The sequence below is a fragment of the Macaca mulatta genome, chromosome 11, assembly GCF_049350105.2.
Source record: "Macaca mulatta isolate MMU2019108-1 chromosome 11, T2T-MMU8v2.0, whole genome shotgun sequence".
Lineage (NCBI taxonomy): Eukaryota > Metazoa > Chordata > Mammalia > Primates > Cercopithecidae > Macaca > Macaca mulatta.
Window position 1 is genome coordinate 15,035,584 of NC_133416.1, and position 18,635 is coordinate 15,054,218.

At 42.7% G+C, this 18,635-nt stretch overlaps 1 protein-coding gene across 1 annotated transcript in view; it reads left to right on the forward strand.

Moving 5' to 3' along the window:
* Positions 1–709: 709 nt before the first annotated feature.
* Positions 710–18,635, forward strand: part of CREBL2 (cAMP responsive element binding protein like 2) — a 28,755-nt gene continuing 10,829 nt past the window's right edge. Inside the window, exon 1 of the mRNA NM_001261237.1 lies at positions 710–966. Within this exon, the coding sequence (NP_001248166.1) occupies positions 952–966 (15 nt within the window). The 5' untranslated portion in view covers positions 710–951. The remainder of the gene's footprint in view (positions 967–18,635) is intronic.

Here is an 18,635-nt window from a genome sequence, read left to right on the forward strand (position 1 = left end):
AGTGCTGGGATTACAGGCGTGACCCACCGCCCCTGGGCCAGTATTTCTTTATTTGTATAGTCCACACTGGTTTATCCATTCATTCAGTAATAGACATCTGCATTGTTTCCACTTTTTGACTATTATGAATAATGCTGCTAGGAAAGAACATTTATGTAGAAGTTTTTGTGTAGTCATTCGTTTTAATTTCCCTTGGGTATGGGCGTGGCCAATATTCTGAGGAACTGCCAAATTTCTTCCCAAAGTAGCTGCACTATTTTACATTCTTAGTTTTTCTTTTTCGTTTTTTTAAAATAAAGAATCTTTACGGTTTCCTCAGCGTCCCAGAGGAGGGCCTGCTTCCGGCACCCCACCTTCCGGGCTGCCTCCGCAGAGCTCCAAACTCCCCTCCCTGCCATTCCAGGCCCTGGCACTAAGGAGCCAAAACATCAGGTCAGGCGCACTTTGGGCCTCCAGCCCGGCCCCGCCTCCTCAGCGTTAGCTAGTAGGCAAAAGGAAAACAGCTGCCCATGAATGAGGCTATGTGGACATTGTAGTTTTTTTTCCAGTCAGCAGCGCAGAGACTGTGATAAGAAAAACCACAATTCCCAGAATGCCGCGGTGCTACGGCAGCCGAAGGGGCCATTCCGCGTGTGGCGCTCCCGCCCACTCTCCGGTCTCGGCGGCTCTCCAGAGCGTCTGTAAACACCCAGAGACTGTCATGGAGGGGGAGGAGGAGGCGGCGGCGGCGAAGGGAGGCGTTTGGGGCCGCCTCCAGGGTCCGCTCTGCCATTCCTGAACTGGGCCCTAGTCCCCGTGACTGTGGCATCAGGGAAGCGAACTGTTAGGCGAGAGGAGGAGGCAGCCAGAACCATATCCCCTTCTTCCTCGGGGCGGGGGCCGGGCCAGGCCGGCTGAGCCGGGGGAGGGCTCCGGGAGGGAGTGCCCGGTCAGGCCAGCCTGTCTGCCGAGATGGATGACAGTAAGGTAAGTCTTGTGGTTTGCACGCGCCGCCGCCTGCTTGTCGCTCAATGCTAGTCCCGCGGCTGAACCTCTGCTATGTAGTCCACGCCAACACCCAAGAGACACCTGCCTAAAACATACCTGCGCCTCTCCAGTCACTGCCCGATGGTACCCAGCCAGGAAATGAGGGAACACCGGGGCTGCTTTTTTCCAGGAAGGGCCCTCTCTGGAAAATTTTCACTCCCAGGGCAACCCTGTTTGCTAGCTTTCCAGGTAGTGCAACCCCTAGTCCTTAACTTGCCTGTCGAGATAAGTGAAGAAACGACTGTACTTTTTCTTCTTGCACTCTTTTGCTGCCTCCTACCTTCTCTCCAGTTTGGAGACTTTAGTGCACTCTGAACCAGTCTTATTCCCCTTGACGATTCCCCTTTCTTCTCTCAGGCTCCCTTACTCAATGCACCATTCATATAATCAGTTCACTCCCCCTCTGAGCTATTTTCCTGCGGTTGGTTGGAACACTGCTAAACTCCTGTTGCTGTTTGGCCAGTCTGGAGTTTAACCTCGTCTAGAAAGCCTTCTCTAAAAAATAGTGATTTTTCTTTTGTTAACCTTAGTATCCCATCACCATCCAGTTTCCTTGTCCAAATCACTTACTTTATGATTGTAAGATAATAGATAACGTTCATTATTGGTTAATCCAAATAGTTTATGTATAGCCTTTCTGTCTTTATTTATTGAGACGGAGTTTTGCTCTGGTTGCCCAGGCTGGAGTGAAATGGCGCGATCTCGGCCCACCACAACCTCCGCCTCCGGAGCTCAAGCTTTTCTCCTGCCTCCCGGGTTCAAATGATTCTCCTGCCTCAGCCTCCCGAGTAGCTGGGATTACAGGCATGCACCACCACACCCGGCTAATTTTGTATTTTTAGTAGAGACAGAGTTTCTTCATGTTGGTCGGGCTGGTCTCGAACTCCCAACCTCAGGTGATCCGCCCGCCTTGGCCTCCCAAAGTGCTGGGATTACAGGCGTGAGCCACCGCGCCTGGCCGCCTTTCTGTCTTTACCTCTACCCACATTAGTGTTGTTCAGTTTTATTTCCTGAAGATAGGGATGCTCAGGGATTTGCTTATTGATGTTTCAGGTTGCTTTGGAATTGGACTTTCTTATTTTAAGGAATCAGACTTCTAAAATCTGCCAGTTTTTAAAGTAAAAGCCATCCTTTGTGCTTCTCAGCGTCTTCTGTTTCACAGTCTCTGGCATACTCTTTATGATAGCTTGTCCTTTGGGTGTCTTTTTTTTGCTGCTGCTGCAGTTTGTGTTTCACATATCCTCAGAGAGATTCAAAAAATTTCCAACTTCTCTGTGTTCCTTGTTTTATTCTTTCTTTCTTGTTTTCTCTTCCTCTTCATGTAGAAGGCTGTGAGGAAGTGACAGATGGAAGGGAAAACCCAGTGCAGTACTCTGGAATTGGGACTCACCTAGAGGAACGGATTGCTTGTGAAGTAGTAAATCCCACTTAATAGGAAGTGGTATTTCCAAGACAGAAGTGGGGCACGTTTCAGGAAGCTATCGGCTCTTACAGTGCTTAGTATGCTCAGTACACACATTAATTCCCTTGACAAGAATCTTGCCCTTGTTCGTTTACAACAGTGCCAACAGAATGCGGGATAACATTGTAGACTCTTCCAGTTTTGCCATAGTAACATTCGTGGGGTATGATATTGGGGAAGTGGTATTTCCAAGACAGAAGGGGAGCGTTCTGAAAGCTTTCCAGAAAAATCAGCAAGTAATTTTTTTTTTTTTTTTTTTTTTTGCTTTGAGTATTTCTTTGGGGAGGGGACATCACACTTCTTTTTTTTTGAGACGGAGTCTCGCTCTGTGGCCCAGGCTGGAGTGCAGTGACACGCTCTCGGCTCACTGCATCCTCCGCCTCCTGAGTTCAAGCAAATCTCCTGCCTCAGCCTCCTGAGTAGCTGGGACTGCAGGCGTGTGCCACCACACCCAGCTAAATTTTTATTTTTAGTAGAGACAGGGTTTCACCATGTTGGTAAGGCTGGTCTCAAACTCCTGAGGGACCTCATGTGATCCACCCACCTTGGCCTCCCGAAGTGCCAGGAATACAGGTATAAGCCACCGCGCCCAGCCAGGACATCACACTTCTACTCAATGAAGAGAAATGTTTTTATACCTTTCGTCTTTTTTACCCCTATTATGCCATGAATTCATAGGGAATAAGTTCCAGTAGCTCAGGCTCTTTTTCACTGGTGGAGCAGACTGGTGCTTCAATTGAACTCAGGTACCTTTCTTTTTTAGTTTACTTTTTTTTTTTTTGAGATAGGGTTTTGCACTGTTGCCCAGGCTGGAGTGCGTTGCTGTGATCACAGCTCACTGCAGCCTTGAACTCCTGGGCTCAAAGCAGTCCTCCACCTCAGCCTCCCAAGTGACTGGGACTACAGGAATTCACATCCACGCCCAGCTAATTTTTTGCAGAGATGAGGGTCTCACTGGCTTCTTTTTCTGATCATTTTCCTTCACATGTTTCTGGAAGCTGTCAGCTCTTAAGAGTACTTAATATGCTCAATACACACATTAATTCTCTTGGCAAGAATCTTTTCTTTTTTTGTTTACAACAGTGCCAACAGAATGCTGGGTAACATTGTAGACTCTTCCAGTTTTGCCATAGTAAGATTTGTAGGGCATTCCTTTTTTTTTTTTTTTTTTTTTTGAGATGGAGTCTCTGTTCCCAGGCTGGAGTGCAGTGGCATGATCTTAGCTCACTGCAATCTCTGCCTCCTGGGTTCAAGCTATTCTCCTGCCCTAGCCTCGCTAGTAGGTGTGACTACAGGCATGGGCCACCATGCCAGGCTAATTTTTTTTTTGAGACAGGGTCTTGCTCTGTTGCCCAGGCTTGATGCAGTAGTGCAATCTTGGCTCACTGTAAACTCTGCCTCCAGGGTTCAAGTGATTCTCCTGCCTCAGCCTCCTGAGTAGCTGGGATTACAGGTGCATGCCACCACAACTGATTAATTTTTGTATTTTTATTAGAGACAGGGTTTTGCCATGTTGGCCAGGCTGGTCTCGAACTTGTGGCCTCAAGTGATCCACCCACCTTGGCCTCCCAAAGTGCTGAGATTACAGGCGTGAGCCATTGCACCTGGCCAACTTTTTGCATGTTTTAGCAGAGACGGGGTTTCATCATGTTGGCCAGGCTGGTCTGGAACTCCTCACTTCAGGTGATCTGTGTAGGCCATTCCTTATTAAACAGTGCCCATTCCATTGATGTCTACAATATCATCCTTCTTTTTTTTTTTTTTTCTTTGAGACGCAGTCTCGCTCTGTCACCAGGCTGGAGTGCAGTGGTACAATCTTGGCTCATTGCAACCTCTGACTCCCTGTTTCAAGCAATTCTCCTGCCTCAGCCTGCCGAGTAGCTGGGATTACAGGCATGTGCCACTATGCCCAGCTAATTTTTGTATTTTTAGTAGAGCTGGGACTTCACTTTGTTGGCCAGGATGGTCTTGATCTCCTGACCTCGTGATCTACCCGTGTCGGCCTCCCAAAGTACTGGGATTACAGGTGTGAGCCACTGCGCCCGGCTACAATATCACCTTTCTTGTAGGTTTCCATGTATGTGGCCAAAGGAACAACTCCATGTGTTCTAAAAGGCCTGGAGAACATCTGTTGGTGCCTTTTCTCTTTCCGTTTGTGTTCATCATTTTGGTGAATTACTGGAAGATGGCAGTTCCAGCCAAAAGGCAGAAATAATATATCATAAAAGTCTTTGCTAGCTTGATCTTTCAGTGTTAATTTTTAAATTAAATCTTAATGCTGTGTCCATTATCTTGTCCAGAAAATAATACTAATGTTATGGGTGTTTAAGGATGGTAGAAGAATGTATTGTTCTTTATTTTTCCTAACTTGAGATTCAGAATGTATTCTTTCTGGTTTTCAGTTTTTTCCTTTTCAGACCTTTGCAACATTTAACAGCTTACTGAAGGTCTTCAATAATTTCAAATAAGTCCAAGAAAAATACATAGGATTCTGGGCTATTTTACTTAGCTGTAAGATCACATAAAGGTTATTTCTAAAACCAGCAATCTGGTGGGGTGAAGGAAGGTTCAAAATGTTATTGTTTAGCCTAAGAGAGTGAAGTTAAAATTTGAGGGTAAGCTATCCGTGAATTACTTCCTAAAGGATACACAGGTAAGCACAATGAATTCGATTCTCACTCTTTATTAATTCATTGTTTTTATAAGTACTTAGAAACTAGCAGCTTTAAAAACCTTAGTGAGTATCAAAAAGAAAATTCATTTTAAATGTCTCTGGATGGAGAGTGCCTCTGGAGTACTCTACTTGCACTTCGAATTCATGTTGTAGTTGTAGATGAGTAATATTTACATGTCATGTACAATACTGGACTCTCCTTCAACAGTCAGGCACTGTGAAACTGTCCTTATGTAAGGCTTTGGCAGCTCCCAGCCCTGCCTTTTCTGTGCCCTAGTTATAATCCCACAAAATTGTACTGTCCTCCTAGTATATACAGACATACACACAAAACATACTTTTCCCTCACATTCTGTATGAGTCACAGTCTCTGGTTCCATTTTCCTCAGTGTAAGGGAAGATGAGGATTGGGGTTTGGAAGTGTGGTGGCTGTGCCAGTGAGAGCATAAAGGATGACAAACTGGCTGACAGCAAGACCAGGGCAACAGGAAGAGGACAGAGTAGGCAGGAACAGCAGTTATAGAGAGGTAGTATTTGACTGAGTAGGTCAGGAAACATGATGATGATGATGATGATGTGAGGACCTCCCTTTATAAAGATTTTGTATTCTGAGTTGTTTTTACCAGTGGTGATAAATGAATTTGCTGAGAGTTCTCCACACTCTGCCATCTAGCCGGCTGGAGTGAGAGCAGGACAAATTTGAATGGGGAACAGCTTTGCCTCCCAAGTTTCTAGCAGTGTGCCTAATACAGCATAAAGTACTCATTAATAGAGATTGAATTGAATTGGATCAGGGTGACATGAAGGAGATTGCCCTGATGTACTCAGGCTTTATTAATCAGTGTGCTCCAGCTGAGCAAACCAGCCAGCACGTACTTACCATGGCAAATGAGAGAAATAAAGCAAGAGATAGATTGGGCATCTCAAAGTGGGGTTTAGGAAAGTGTGAAGTAGCAGAGCTCAATTGCTAACTGAGTAGATCTCCTACTAGGCTTGTTGGGAAGGAAAAAATCTTGGCTAATTTATTTACTTTTTTGAGCTTCCATATCCTTATCTGTTAAATGTGGCCAATAGGTGAGGTTTTGGTGAGGATTAGGGATGATACATTTAAAGCTCTAGTACAGACTCTAAAACATAGTAGGCTCTCAAAACACGTTACCATTATTATATTACCTAACAGTGATTCCTTGGGCCTTTGCACAGTGCAGTAGGTCCCTGAGATGCTCATTTTAGTAATTCCTAAGTATATGCTGTTGTATAAGATTTGTAGCACCTATACTACCCTTTGCTCCAGGCTGTGCCCCAGATGAGACAGGGGCAGTGGGGTGGGACATAAAATGAACTTAAGCTCTGTCATTAACTGTTAGATAGTGTGAGAAAGGCAGTCTCCTGAGGCCACCTCCATGTTTACCACTAGGAAAAAGTACTTGTTTTTATGAAAATCTCTTCTCCTTGGCCAGGTGTGGTGGCTCATGCCTGTAATTCCAGCACTTTGAGAGACTGAGGTGGGTGAATTGAGTTCAGGAGTTCAAGATCAGCATGGGCAACATGGTGAAACCCCATCTCTTCAAAAAATACAAAAATTATCCAGGTGTGGTGGTATGCAGCTGTAATCCCAGCTACTCAGGAGGGAGGCTGAGGCACGAGAATTGCATAAGCCCAGGAGGTGGAGGTTGCTGTGAGCCAAGATTGTGCCACTGCACTCCAGCCTGGGCAATGGAGCTGGACTCTGTCTCAAAAAAAAAAAAAAGAAAGTTTGTTCTCCCTTGACCTGCTACATTCAATTAGAAAATAGAAATGTGTTATTTTCAGAGGCTTTGATCATAGATAGAAAGTTCTCATTTTTATTTTATGTTGGACTTTATGTTTATTGAATGAACACAAGAATAAATTGAAATATCCTAAGGTGTCTAGATCCAGTTGAGGGACTGATGCAGGAGTGGGCTGGCTGATGGCTGCAGCGTGCCAATATGGGTTGCCATTTCCCTCCACACTTCTTTTCTACTTTGTGTTCTACGTGATTATCTGGAAATGAGGTTTCTTGCACTTTCCTTACCCTTTTAACCCCCTTCCTCTGCCAAAGTCTTCTGATTCTTTTCAGTTCTGAGTAGTGCTGGTTCTCAAAAAAATTTTTAATTTGGCAAAAAAATCTCCTCAACATTCTCACATATATTCTTTGGCTCCTTAACCATCCTCCGGTGCAGTTGGAGCTACCTTCCTTGGGCCGTGCCTTATAGCCCAGACATTTTCTGCTTTTCCTGTCCTCTTACTCACATCAACACTTTCTAGAAGACCAAGACAAAAGAGCCATGTCATCTATTAAACAAATCTCTGACAGTAGACATTAATGTGCTTATGTGCTTTCTTTCTTTTCTTTTCTTTTTTTTTTTTGGAAACGGTCTCACTCTGTCGCCCGGGATGGGCACAGTGGTGCAATCATGGTTCACCGCAGCCTCCACCTCCCTGGCTCAAGTGATCCTCCCACTTCAGCCTCTGGAATAGCTGGGACCACAGGCGCCTGCCACCACTCTTGATTAATTTAAAAAAATTTTTGGTAGAGACAGCCTGTGTTGTCCAGGCTGGTTTCAAACTCCCGAGCTCAAGCAATCTGCCCATCTCGTCCTCCCAAAGTGCTGAGATTACAGACGTGAGCCACCAGGCCCGGCTGCCTTTCTTTGTCTAGGTTACATGCACATTTCAACTTGAGTACCTCTACAGATAATTCAGAAACCAAGGAGTAATTTAAATACCACAGAAACTAGTTGAAATCTAAGTTTAAATAACCTTAATCTAAATTTAATCTAAGTTTAAATAACCTTATTTAGAATGTTTTATCCTCTAAGATTTTCAGGAAAGTTTATTTATTAATTCATCCAACATTTGTTGGACACCTAATATGTATGAGGCATTGTGCTAGGCATTGGAGTTGCAAAGATGATTAAGAGTTTGTAACTGTTCTCAGGGAACATTTTATTGGGTGAGGCAGACAGAAAAGTAATTACGATATGGTGAGGTAGAAAATGAGGGCAACAGAGGCAAAGTTCTTTTGGGGCACTAAGAGTGGATGCTTAACTGTCGAAGTATGTCAGACATGGGTTTACAGAGTAGGAATGAATCTTTAAAGAACTGGAGTCCCCTCCAAAACAGGAAAGATGGAATATCGTGTACTAAAGCATCTTGCACAGTACAGTAAGTATTTTGGTACAGCTAGAGAAGGATCGACAGACTTTCTGTAAAGGGCCGTGCACACCATATGGTCTCTGTTGGAATTGTTCCACTCTGCCATTGTATCATGAAAGCAACCATAAGCAGAATATAATGAATGGGCGTGGCTGTGTTCCAGTAAAACTTTATTTTCAAAAACTGGGCCGGGCACAGTGGCTCATGTACAGGCGTGAGCCAGCATTTTGGGAGGCCAAGGTGGGCAGATCACCAGAGGTCAGGAGTTCGAGACCAGCCTGACCAACATGGAGAAACCCCGTCTCTACTAAAAATGTAAAATTAGCCGGACGTGGTGGTGCATGCCTGTAATCCCAGCCACTCGGGAGGCTGAGGCAGGAGAATTGCTTGAACCCAGAAGGCGGAGGCTGCAGTGAGTCGAGATCGCACCATTGCACTCTAGCCTGGGCAACAAAAGCAAAACTCTGTCTCAAAAAAAAAGAAAAAAAAAACTGGCAGTAGGCTGTATTTGGGTTGCCAGCAGGGTGGTAATTTATTAACCCTGAACTACAGCATAAAGCACAAGTAGAGGTGTGGTCAGAGATGAGGATGAAAGATAAGCAGGGACCAAATTACAATATGCCTGGTAAACAAGGCTGAGAAATTTGGGTCAGTATTTTTCAGAGTTGAAGAGACCTGGTGAATCAGATTCTTTTGGGATAGGGTCTGGGAATTTTGTGAGTGGCTTCCCAGTTGAGTGGCTCTTATGTGTAATGAGGTTTGAAAACCAAGGCCATAGATGTTGGGGAGCCATTGAAGGGTTTTAAAGCAGAAGTGACAAAATCAGATTTGTGTTTTTGAAGAAAAATGCCAATGCCTATATGGAGAACAGATTAGGGTGAAAATGTAGGAACTGGGACAAGACCAGAGGCAGATGGTCCAATTATGAAAGAACATGGGTTTTAGCATATGACTTGAGTTCAAATCTCATTTTCACCCTTTCAAACTGTTGTGATTTTGGACAGATTATTTAATCTCTTCAGATACTACTTTCTTCAGATACAGATTGGGTGTGTTAACAAGGACCTTACTGAGTTATTGTGAGAATTAAATGTAGTATATGTATGATCCCATACCAAAAGAACTTAATACATACTGAGTTCAATAAATCCTGGTCTTTTTTGAATTCTCATCGGTCTGGTTAGATTGTGCAGAAGAAAGGCCTGAAGACCATATTAGAGACTTTACAGTGTAAGTTGCAGTTGATGCGGCGTGCTTAAAATTCCGAAAGGATAAAGAGTGGAGAGAATAGAGAGCTAAAGAGAGCCCTGGAAAACTCTAAAGTGATCAGAAGATTCCTGAAGAATAGGACTCAGCAAAATAAACTGAAAAGAGAGGTCAGTGACGTAAGAGAACCAGAAGACAGGGCTGTTGTGCCATCTAAGAGTGGAGAGACTTTTAAAAAGAGGACTTACCAGTTGCAGGGGATGGGGGAAGGGATGGGGTTGGGAGAGGAGAGGCAGAAGTTAACTCTCAGGCTAGAGATGCCTACTTGATCTTTCTCCTGTCGACTAGAAAAACTGGCAGAAAGGTAATAGCAGGAAGATGTGAGTAGACTTTGCTGCTTTCTGTAGATCTGGCAAATAAAAAAAGAGAAGAAGCCTAACCCACAGCTGTGAAGGAAGTTATGGGAGCCTTAACATCAAATGAAAATGCCACTGCTTGTTTTGTTTTTTTCTTTAAAGTGGTAAAGAGCAGTGGCTAGCCACATTCATATTTATCTTATTTTTCTTTAATCCGTGGGAGATAACTTTTCTCTTTATGTTTTTAAGAGAAAGACAAAACAGGCCCTCCTGTTTTCCTTTTTGGCTGAGGCTCCTGGTACTTCTTCATCCACATACAGTAGTTCTCTTAACTTTAACAACTGGAAACTTTTAGTAGTCGCCTTAATTAGAGCATCAGGATGTAAATAAGTGTAAAAAGGGTGATAAAAGAAGAGTTCTTAATTGGTTTTCAGATTTCACATCCCTGAGAGCGGGAAACTGGCATTTCCTTTTAACAGCTTTAAAGTTGTTGGTGGTAGTTGTATCAATTTGAAGCACTTTCAAAATATCGCTGATTTTTCTTTTTCATTTATTCATTAAATTATCAATCTTTTAATATCTCTTAAATGCCTGGCTCTGTGCTGGACACTGTGGGATTGCAAAAGAGTAGAAAACATAGCTTCTGTGCTTGAGGAGCTCAGACTACTTGGGGAGATAGAAAAATGTGTGAGTCCACTAAAAAAACAATATAACAAAGCATATAAATTCAGTGTGATATTAACTCTGTGTTCCAGGACTTTGAAGAAAAATGACTTATGGATTGAGGGTGGTGGTCAGTGAGAGCTTCAGAGAAAGAGGGCTAGAGCTGATCTTAACAAAACAAGATTTGGCCTTTTGGATGGTGGGAGGATAGAGGGAAAATAGAAATGTAGGTATAGTTAGAAGTGCAGGGGATGGAGTTCAGGCTAGTGGTCTCTAGGGAGACTGGCTTGAGTTGATACAGAGGGTGCCTGCTAGAGAACTGGCTTTGTGCAGGAATCCTGGATGCAGTGGGCTGAATGGTGGCCCCTAAAACAGTATGTCTGTGTCTGAATCCCTGGAACCTGTGGTTATCACCTTATATGGTAAAACAGTGAATATTACCTTGGATGGCAAAAGATGTGATTAAGGATTTTGAGAGGAGGAGCTTATCCTCCATTATCTAGATGGGCCCTAAATCCAGTGACAAGTATCCTTTTAAGACTGAGGCAGAGGGAGCTTTGATGGACAGATGAGGAAGCAGTGTGACCACTGAGGCAGATTGGAGTGATGTGGCCACAAGTCAAGGAATGCTGGCAGCCACCAGAAGCTGAAGAGGCAAAGAATAGATTCTCCCCCATGGCCTGCAGAGGGAATGCAGCTCCGCCAGACTGCCCCAGTCTGGACTTCCAGAGCCAGAGAATAAATTTCTGGGTTTAAGCCACCACATTTGTGGTAATTTGTTACAGCAGCCCCAAGAAATGAGTATAATGGATATGATGACTTAGTAAGTAGTGCTGAGCCAGAGGTCTCTTCTTTTTTTTTTTTTTTTTTTTTTTTTGAGACGGAGTCTTGCTCTGTGGCCCAGGCTGGAGTGCAGTGGCCAGATCTCAGCTCACTGCAAGCTCCGCCTCCCGGGTTCCCGCCATTCTCCTGCCTCAGCCTCCCGAGTAGCTGGGACCACAGGCGCCGCCACCTCGCCCGGCTAATTTTTTGTGTTTTTAGTAGAGATGGGGTTTCGCCGTGTTAGCCAGGATGGTCTCGATCTCCTGACCTCGTGATCCGCCCGTCTCGGCCTCCCAAAGTGCTGGGATTACAGGCTTGAGCCACCGCGCCCGGCCCAGAGGTCTCTTCTTGAACTTGAGGGTGACATGGCCAGGGCCATTAGAGAAAATTTGTTATTTCTATAATGATCAGGTATTACTTTTTTACAGTGAAGAAAAACACCCTTGAAAAGAAAGGTTAATCTGGCAGCTCTTGCAAAATGGATTGACTAGGGAAGTGGGGTGGAAAAGGGGAGATGGTGGGGAGATGCACTGGGCACCTATTGTAACAACCTGTGAGTAGTGCCCTGACTGGTGTTGGGGTGTCAGTGAAGCAGGATATTTCCTGGACCCTTTCGCAGGACTCACTACAGGAGTGCCTCATATACTCAACCCACCACTCTCAGCTCCTTGCAGTAGGGAGCATGTGAGCAAACGAGTGAGGGAACTGGCGTGAATGAGCACTGGAATCGGCCAGCTGCTTTGGTGCTGGCAGGAGTGAACTTTCTGCAGACCCAAAGACAGCATCCAGGTAGGGGTGCCTGAGACTTCTGAAGCCCCAGAGGGAGTGTTACAGTGCTCTTTGAGCTCTGCCATCCGTGGATGGCTCAACCATTAATAGCTCAGTGGACCCTTTGCCTTTTCTTGTGAGGCAACTGCCCTCCACCAGCAAGGGAAAAGGGCCTTTTGTTTCTACACTTGTCCATCGTCCAGGTAAATGCTCTTATCCATCGTCCAGGTAAATGAGGTCACACAAATGAATTGAAGGATGGTGAATGCGGGGGATTTTATTGCTGATGAAAGTGGTTCTCAGCAGGAGGGGGAACTGAAAAGGGGATGGGACTGGTAAGTAATCTTCCCTTGAAGTCCAGCTGTCTCCAGCCAGACTCTTCTCTGAAGTTACGCCATCAAGCCATTCCTCTGAAGTCAGGCTGCTGCTCTCTGACATCTAGTTGTAGTCTCGTCTACCGGCTGAGTTTGGGGGTTTTATAGGCACAGGATGGGGTGTGGCAGGGCCATGGGTGGCTTAGGAAAAGGCAACATTTGAGTGGGAAAACAGGGATGTAAGTTCTCATTTTGGGCCGTCATTTCAGGCTTTTCGGCTTGAGGATGGGTTTTGTCGGGGACCCACCCTTTTCTGTCTAGAATTTTCTGTCTCCTGTCCCTATCAGTAGGAATGGTGAAGAAGAGAGAAATCAGAGGTTTATAAAGGAATACAATGGCATCACTTTAGTGGGTGGGCATGGAGAATCACAGTAGTAGAGGGAAACTTCAATGAGGTGTAACATGAAAAAGTTTGTTAGTTAACCTCCTCAGCACACCCCTTAACTGAGTGCCTAATATCAAAGTGAGTTGCATTAAATGAATAACCATATATCATAAATACAACAGTGTATTTAATGCACCTGTCAGTGTTAGAGCTTTTTCAAGGAATTATATGATCAGGTTAATGCGTCCTGTCTGGGATGTGGATGGGAATAGGCATGTGTGATTACCTTCTGACAGGCTGCCATGATACAAATCTGGGGACTTGGGTTCTAGTCCCTGCTCTGATGGAAGTCTCTGGACTAAAATCTTGTCATCTATGAAATGAAGAGATCACATATCCATGTCTGTGTATACACATCCCTCCACCACCAGCATTCTTGTCTACATTGATATTCTGCTGTCTGCAGTGTTACTGTTTGTTTCATATCTGCTGCTTTTCACCAGTCTAAATGCATGAAGGTTAAGGGTCCTATTGCTTTATATTTATCCCTAAAGTTTTACAGTGTTTGGGACAAAGTGAGTATTTAATAAAGGTCATTGAATAAAGGAATTAATGTGCCCCTCTTTACCTGAAAAAGATGAGGGTAATACTGCTTACCTCATCTGAGGTAGTGTGAAATAACATGAGGTAGCGTGTAGGCCTCATTCAAGGCCTTGTTCATAATGAGCGCTTTATGACCACACACCCTGATTTAGCCCCGAATTTATGTTTTTATTCTGTTTGTCCTGAAAAATGGGAAGTAAATGGTCCAAGAATCTTTGGAATAGGATTAAATGTGGGTAATAGAGACTTCTTCATTTTAAGAAGCCCCAGTTAACTCCTAAAGAGCATGCAACTATAATTATGTATTCTGTTTCTGTGGAAGTTAAACTTGTTGACTGTGAATCCTAGGCCATCCATAATTTCCTCAGGCCTTTGCAGACTGGTTTCTATTTTGTCTTTTGCTGTAATGGTTAATTTTAGAATTATCAGCAATGATTAAATCCAGTTTTATCTTAATTCTCAACCTTAAAACTCATGAGTTAGAACCTTATGCTTGACCACTCCCCTCCAGAATACTCATTCTCCTCATAAGCTTCTGTATCTGTGCTACCTTGATTCTTCCCTTGCAGCTATTCTTTTTGCTTTTTCAGGTTCACTAGGCAACCATGTCTTTTTAAAAAATAATAGCTTTGTTGAAAGGTAATTCACAAACCATAAAATTCACCTTTTAATTTGTTCATCCTGTGATTTGTAGTATATTCACAGAGTTGTGCAATGATCATCACTATCTAATTCAGAACAGTTCCATCACTCCAAGAAGAGACTCTTATAACAAACTGTGGTACATCCCTCCAGTGGAATACTATTTAGCAGTAAAAAGAAATGAGTTGCTAGGTGCACGTGTAGTTCCAGCTACTTGGGAGGCTGAGGCAGGAAGATAGCTTGAAAACAAGAGTCTGAGACCAGCCTGGGCAACATAGCAAGGCCTTGTTTCTTAGAAAAAAATAAAAATAAAGAAAAAAAGGAACAAGCTATCAAACCACGAGAAGTCATGGAAGAGCCTTAAATGCATGTTGCTAAGTGAAAGGAGCCATTTTGGAAAAGGCAAAACTATAGAGATAGTAAAAAGTTCAGTGATTGTCAGGGTTTCAGGAGACGGAGGAAGAAGGAGGAATAGATGGAACACAGGAGATTTTCAGGGCAGTGAGACTATTCTGTATGATACTGCTTATCAAAATATATAGAATATACCACACCAAGAGTGAACCGTAATGTAAACTGTGGACTTCATTAATAATACAATATGTGGCCTTTTGTATTTGTCTTCTTTCACCTAGCGTAATGTTTTCAAGGCTATCATTGTTGTACCATGTGTCTGTACTTCATTCCATTTTATAGCTGAATAATGTTCCATTGTATGGATATACTACATTTTGTTATCTATTCATCAGTTGATGGACATTTGGGTTGTTTCTGCTTTTTAGGTATCATGAATAATGGTGCTGTGAACATTGATATACAAGTTCTAATGTGGACATATGTTTTCATTTCTTTTTGGAATATACCTAGGACTGGAATTGCTAGATTATAAACTTTATGTTTAACTTTTTGAGGAGCTGCCAGAATGTTTTCCAATGTGGCTGCACCATTTTACATTCCCACCAGCAATGTGTGAGGATTTCACTTTCTCCACATCTGCACCACTACTTGTTATTGGTTGTCTTTTTTTTTTTTTTTTTGAGACAGATTCTCACTTTGTTGCCAGGGTGTAGTGCAGTGGCGCAATCTCGGCTCACTGCAACCTCCGACTCCCGGGTTCAAGTGATTCTCCTGCCTCAGCCTCCCGAGTACCTGGGCCTACAGGTGTGCGCCACCATGCCCAGCTAATTGTTTTTTATTTTTAGTAGAGATGGGGTTTCACCATGTTGGCCAGGATACTCTCAATCTCTTGACATTGTGATCCACCCACCTCAGCCTCCCAAAGTGCTGGGATTACAGGTGTGAACCACTGCACTCAGCTTGTTCAATTTTTCATTTTTGTATATGGTACAAGGTAGGGATCCAACTTAATTATTTTGCAAGTGGCTATCCACCTGTCCCAGCACCCTTTATTGAAGAGACTGTTCTTTCCCCCATTGAATTGCTTTGGCACCTTGTCAAAAATCAATTGACCATAAATGTAAGGATTTATTTCTGGATTCTCTGTGCTTTTCCATTGGTCTGTATGTCTGTCCTTGTGCCAATATTGCACTGTCTTGATTACTGTAGCTTTCTAATAAATTCTGAAATCAGAAAGTGTGAGCCCTCCAGTTTATGTCTTTTTCAAGATTGTTTTGGTTGGGCCGGGCGCGGTGGCTCAAGCCTGTAATCCTAGCACTTTGGGAGGCCGAGACGGGCGGATCACAAGGTCAGGAGATCGAGACCATCCTGGCTAACACGGTGAAACCCCGTCTCTACTAAAAAATACAAAAAACTAGCCGGGCGAGGTGGCCGGCGCCTGTAGTCCCAGCTACTCGGGAGGCTGAGGCAGGACAATGGCGTAAACCCGGGACACGGAGCTTGCAGTGAGCTGTGATCTGGCCACTGCACTCCAGCCTGGGCGACAGAGCGAGACTCTGTCTCAAAAAAAAAAAAAAAAAGATTGTTTTGGTTATTCTGGGTCCCTTATATTTCCATGTGAATTTTAGGACTAGCCTGCCAATTTCAGCAAAAGGGTAGCTGAGATTTTGATAGGAATTTTGTTGAAACTGTAGATCAATTTGAAGAGTATTACTCTCTTAATAATAATAAATCTTCCAGCCCACTAACATGGGCTGCCTTTCCATTTATCAGATGTTTAATTTCTTTTAATGATATTTTGTGGTTTTTAGTGCACAGATTTTGCACGCTTTATGCTAAATTGATTCCTAAATATTGTATTCTTTTTAGGCTACTATAAGTGGAGGCATTTTCTTAATTTCATTTTCAGATTGTTCATTGATAGTGTGTAGAAACACAACTGATTTTTGTATAGTGATCATGTATCCTGGACCCTTGCTCTACTCATGTAGTAGCTCTAAAAGGTTTTTTCAGCGGGGCAAGAATTCTTTTGGATTAGATTTTCCATATTTAAAATCATGTCATCTTCAAGGACATAGTTTTACTTTTTCCTTTCCTTTCCTTTCCCTGAATGCTTTCTGTTTCTTTTTCTCGGTAGTACAGTGTTAAATAGAAGTGACACTGTCTTGAGAGAAGACAAGATTGTTGGCCGTATTCATGATCTTTGGGGGAAAGCATTCAGTGTTCCACCATTAGTAAGATGTTAGCTGTGGGTTTTTTGTAGATATCCATTATCAAATTGGGGAAATTCCCTCCTATTTCTAGGTTATTGAGTGTTTTTATCATGTGAAGGTGTTGAATTTCTGTCAAGTTCTTTTCTTTTCCTTTTTTTTGTCTATTGAGATAAACATGCAAGTTTTGTCCTTTTTTTCCTGTTGATACAGTGTATTATAGTAATTGATTTTTCAGATGTCAAACCAACCTTTATTCTTGAGATAAATCCCTTTTAGTCATGGTGTATAATCTTCTTTATATGTTGCTAGATTCAACCTTCTAGTATTTTATTGAGGTTTTTTTGCATATAAATTCACAAGGCCATAGTGTTCTGTAGTTTTCTTCTGATATCTTTGTTTGGTTTTGGTTTCAAGCACATATTATTGGCCTCATGGAATAAGTTGGAATAAGCTTTTTCCTATTCCACTTTTTGGAAGAGTTTGTGAGTGTTGATTATTTAAATATTTGGTAGAATTCATCAGTGAAGTCATGTGAACCTGGGCTTTTCTTTGATTACTAATCAAAGAAAATTTTTTATTACTAATTGTATCTTGTTATTTGCTATAGGTCTAATTCAGATTTTCTATTTCTTCTTGAGTCTGTTTTGCTACTTTGTGTCTTTCTAGGAATTTGTCCATTTCATCTAGGTTATCTAGTTTTTTGGCATGCAATTTTTCCTAGTATCCTTTGTATCCCTTTTATTTCTGTAATGTTGGTAATGGTGTCTCTTTGGGTCCTCATTTTAGTATTTTTGAGTTTTCTCTTTCTCTAATGGTCAGTCTAGCTAAAGATTGGTAAATTTTGTTGATCCTTTTGAGGAACCATCTTTTGGTTTCATTGATTTTTCTCTGTTGTATTTCCATTCTCTATTTTATTCCGCTCTGCCTACTATTTATTATTACATTCCATCTACTTGCTTTATGTTTAATTTGCTCTTCTTTTGCTAGTTTCTTAAGGTGGAAGATTGTATTACTGATTTGAAACCTTTCTTCTTTAAAAAAAAAAAAAAAAAAAAGGTATGTTCAGCTCCCTCTGAGGAATGCTCCAGTTGTACCCCTTAAGTTTTAGTATGTTGTATTTCCTTTTTTTTTCATCTCAAAGTATTTTTCTAATTTCCCTTGTAATCACAATTGCCATCTATTTTCCTTAAAGTATTTTTCTAATTTCTCTCGTAATCACAATCCTCTTTGACGCATTGGTTACTTAGGAATGTCTTTTGTTTTTTAACTGTCATTTATTAAATACTGATTACCAGGTACTAAGAATTATATGACACAGTTCCAGGTGCTTACTTTGAAAAAGTCATGACCTTTAGTTTTAGCTTGTCTTAAAAGAGAAAGTGTTTAAAACAGGGAGTTGGAAAATTGGGACCTTCAGTCTTGCTTGTAATCGGTAGACTTTAACACTTTTGACATATAATGAAGACAGACTTAGTATTTCAAAAACCTTACTGATGTCTAACATCTTTAATAGCCCACCTTTGTGAAAGAAGCTCTCTGTGAAGGGTAAGAAAAAATCACTGGCTAGCAGGTTTCTTTTCTAAGTGGTTGGAGGTCGGGAGACAGGTATTGTTTCCCCTCGGGCTCACTGTCTGCATCTCACAAATGTGCTCTAGGGTGGAAAAAGACATAAAATGGATAGTGGGTAAAGAGGTATACTGTTTTAAAGCCAGCTGTTTAAATTTGCATCTGACTCTATGTAAATAGAAATAAAATTAGAGGCCGGGCGCGGTGGCTCAAGCCTGTAATCCCAGCACTTTGGGAGGCCGAGACGGGCGGATCACAAGGTCAGGAGATCGAGACCAGCCTGGCTAATACGGTGAAACCCCGTCTCTACTAAAAAAATACAAAAAACTAGCCGGGTGAGGTGGCGGGCGCCTGTAGTCCCAGCTACTCGGGAGGCTGAGGCAGGAGAATGGCGTAGA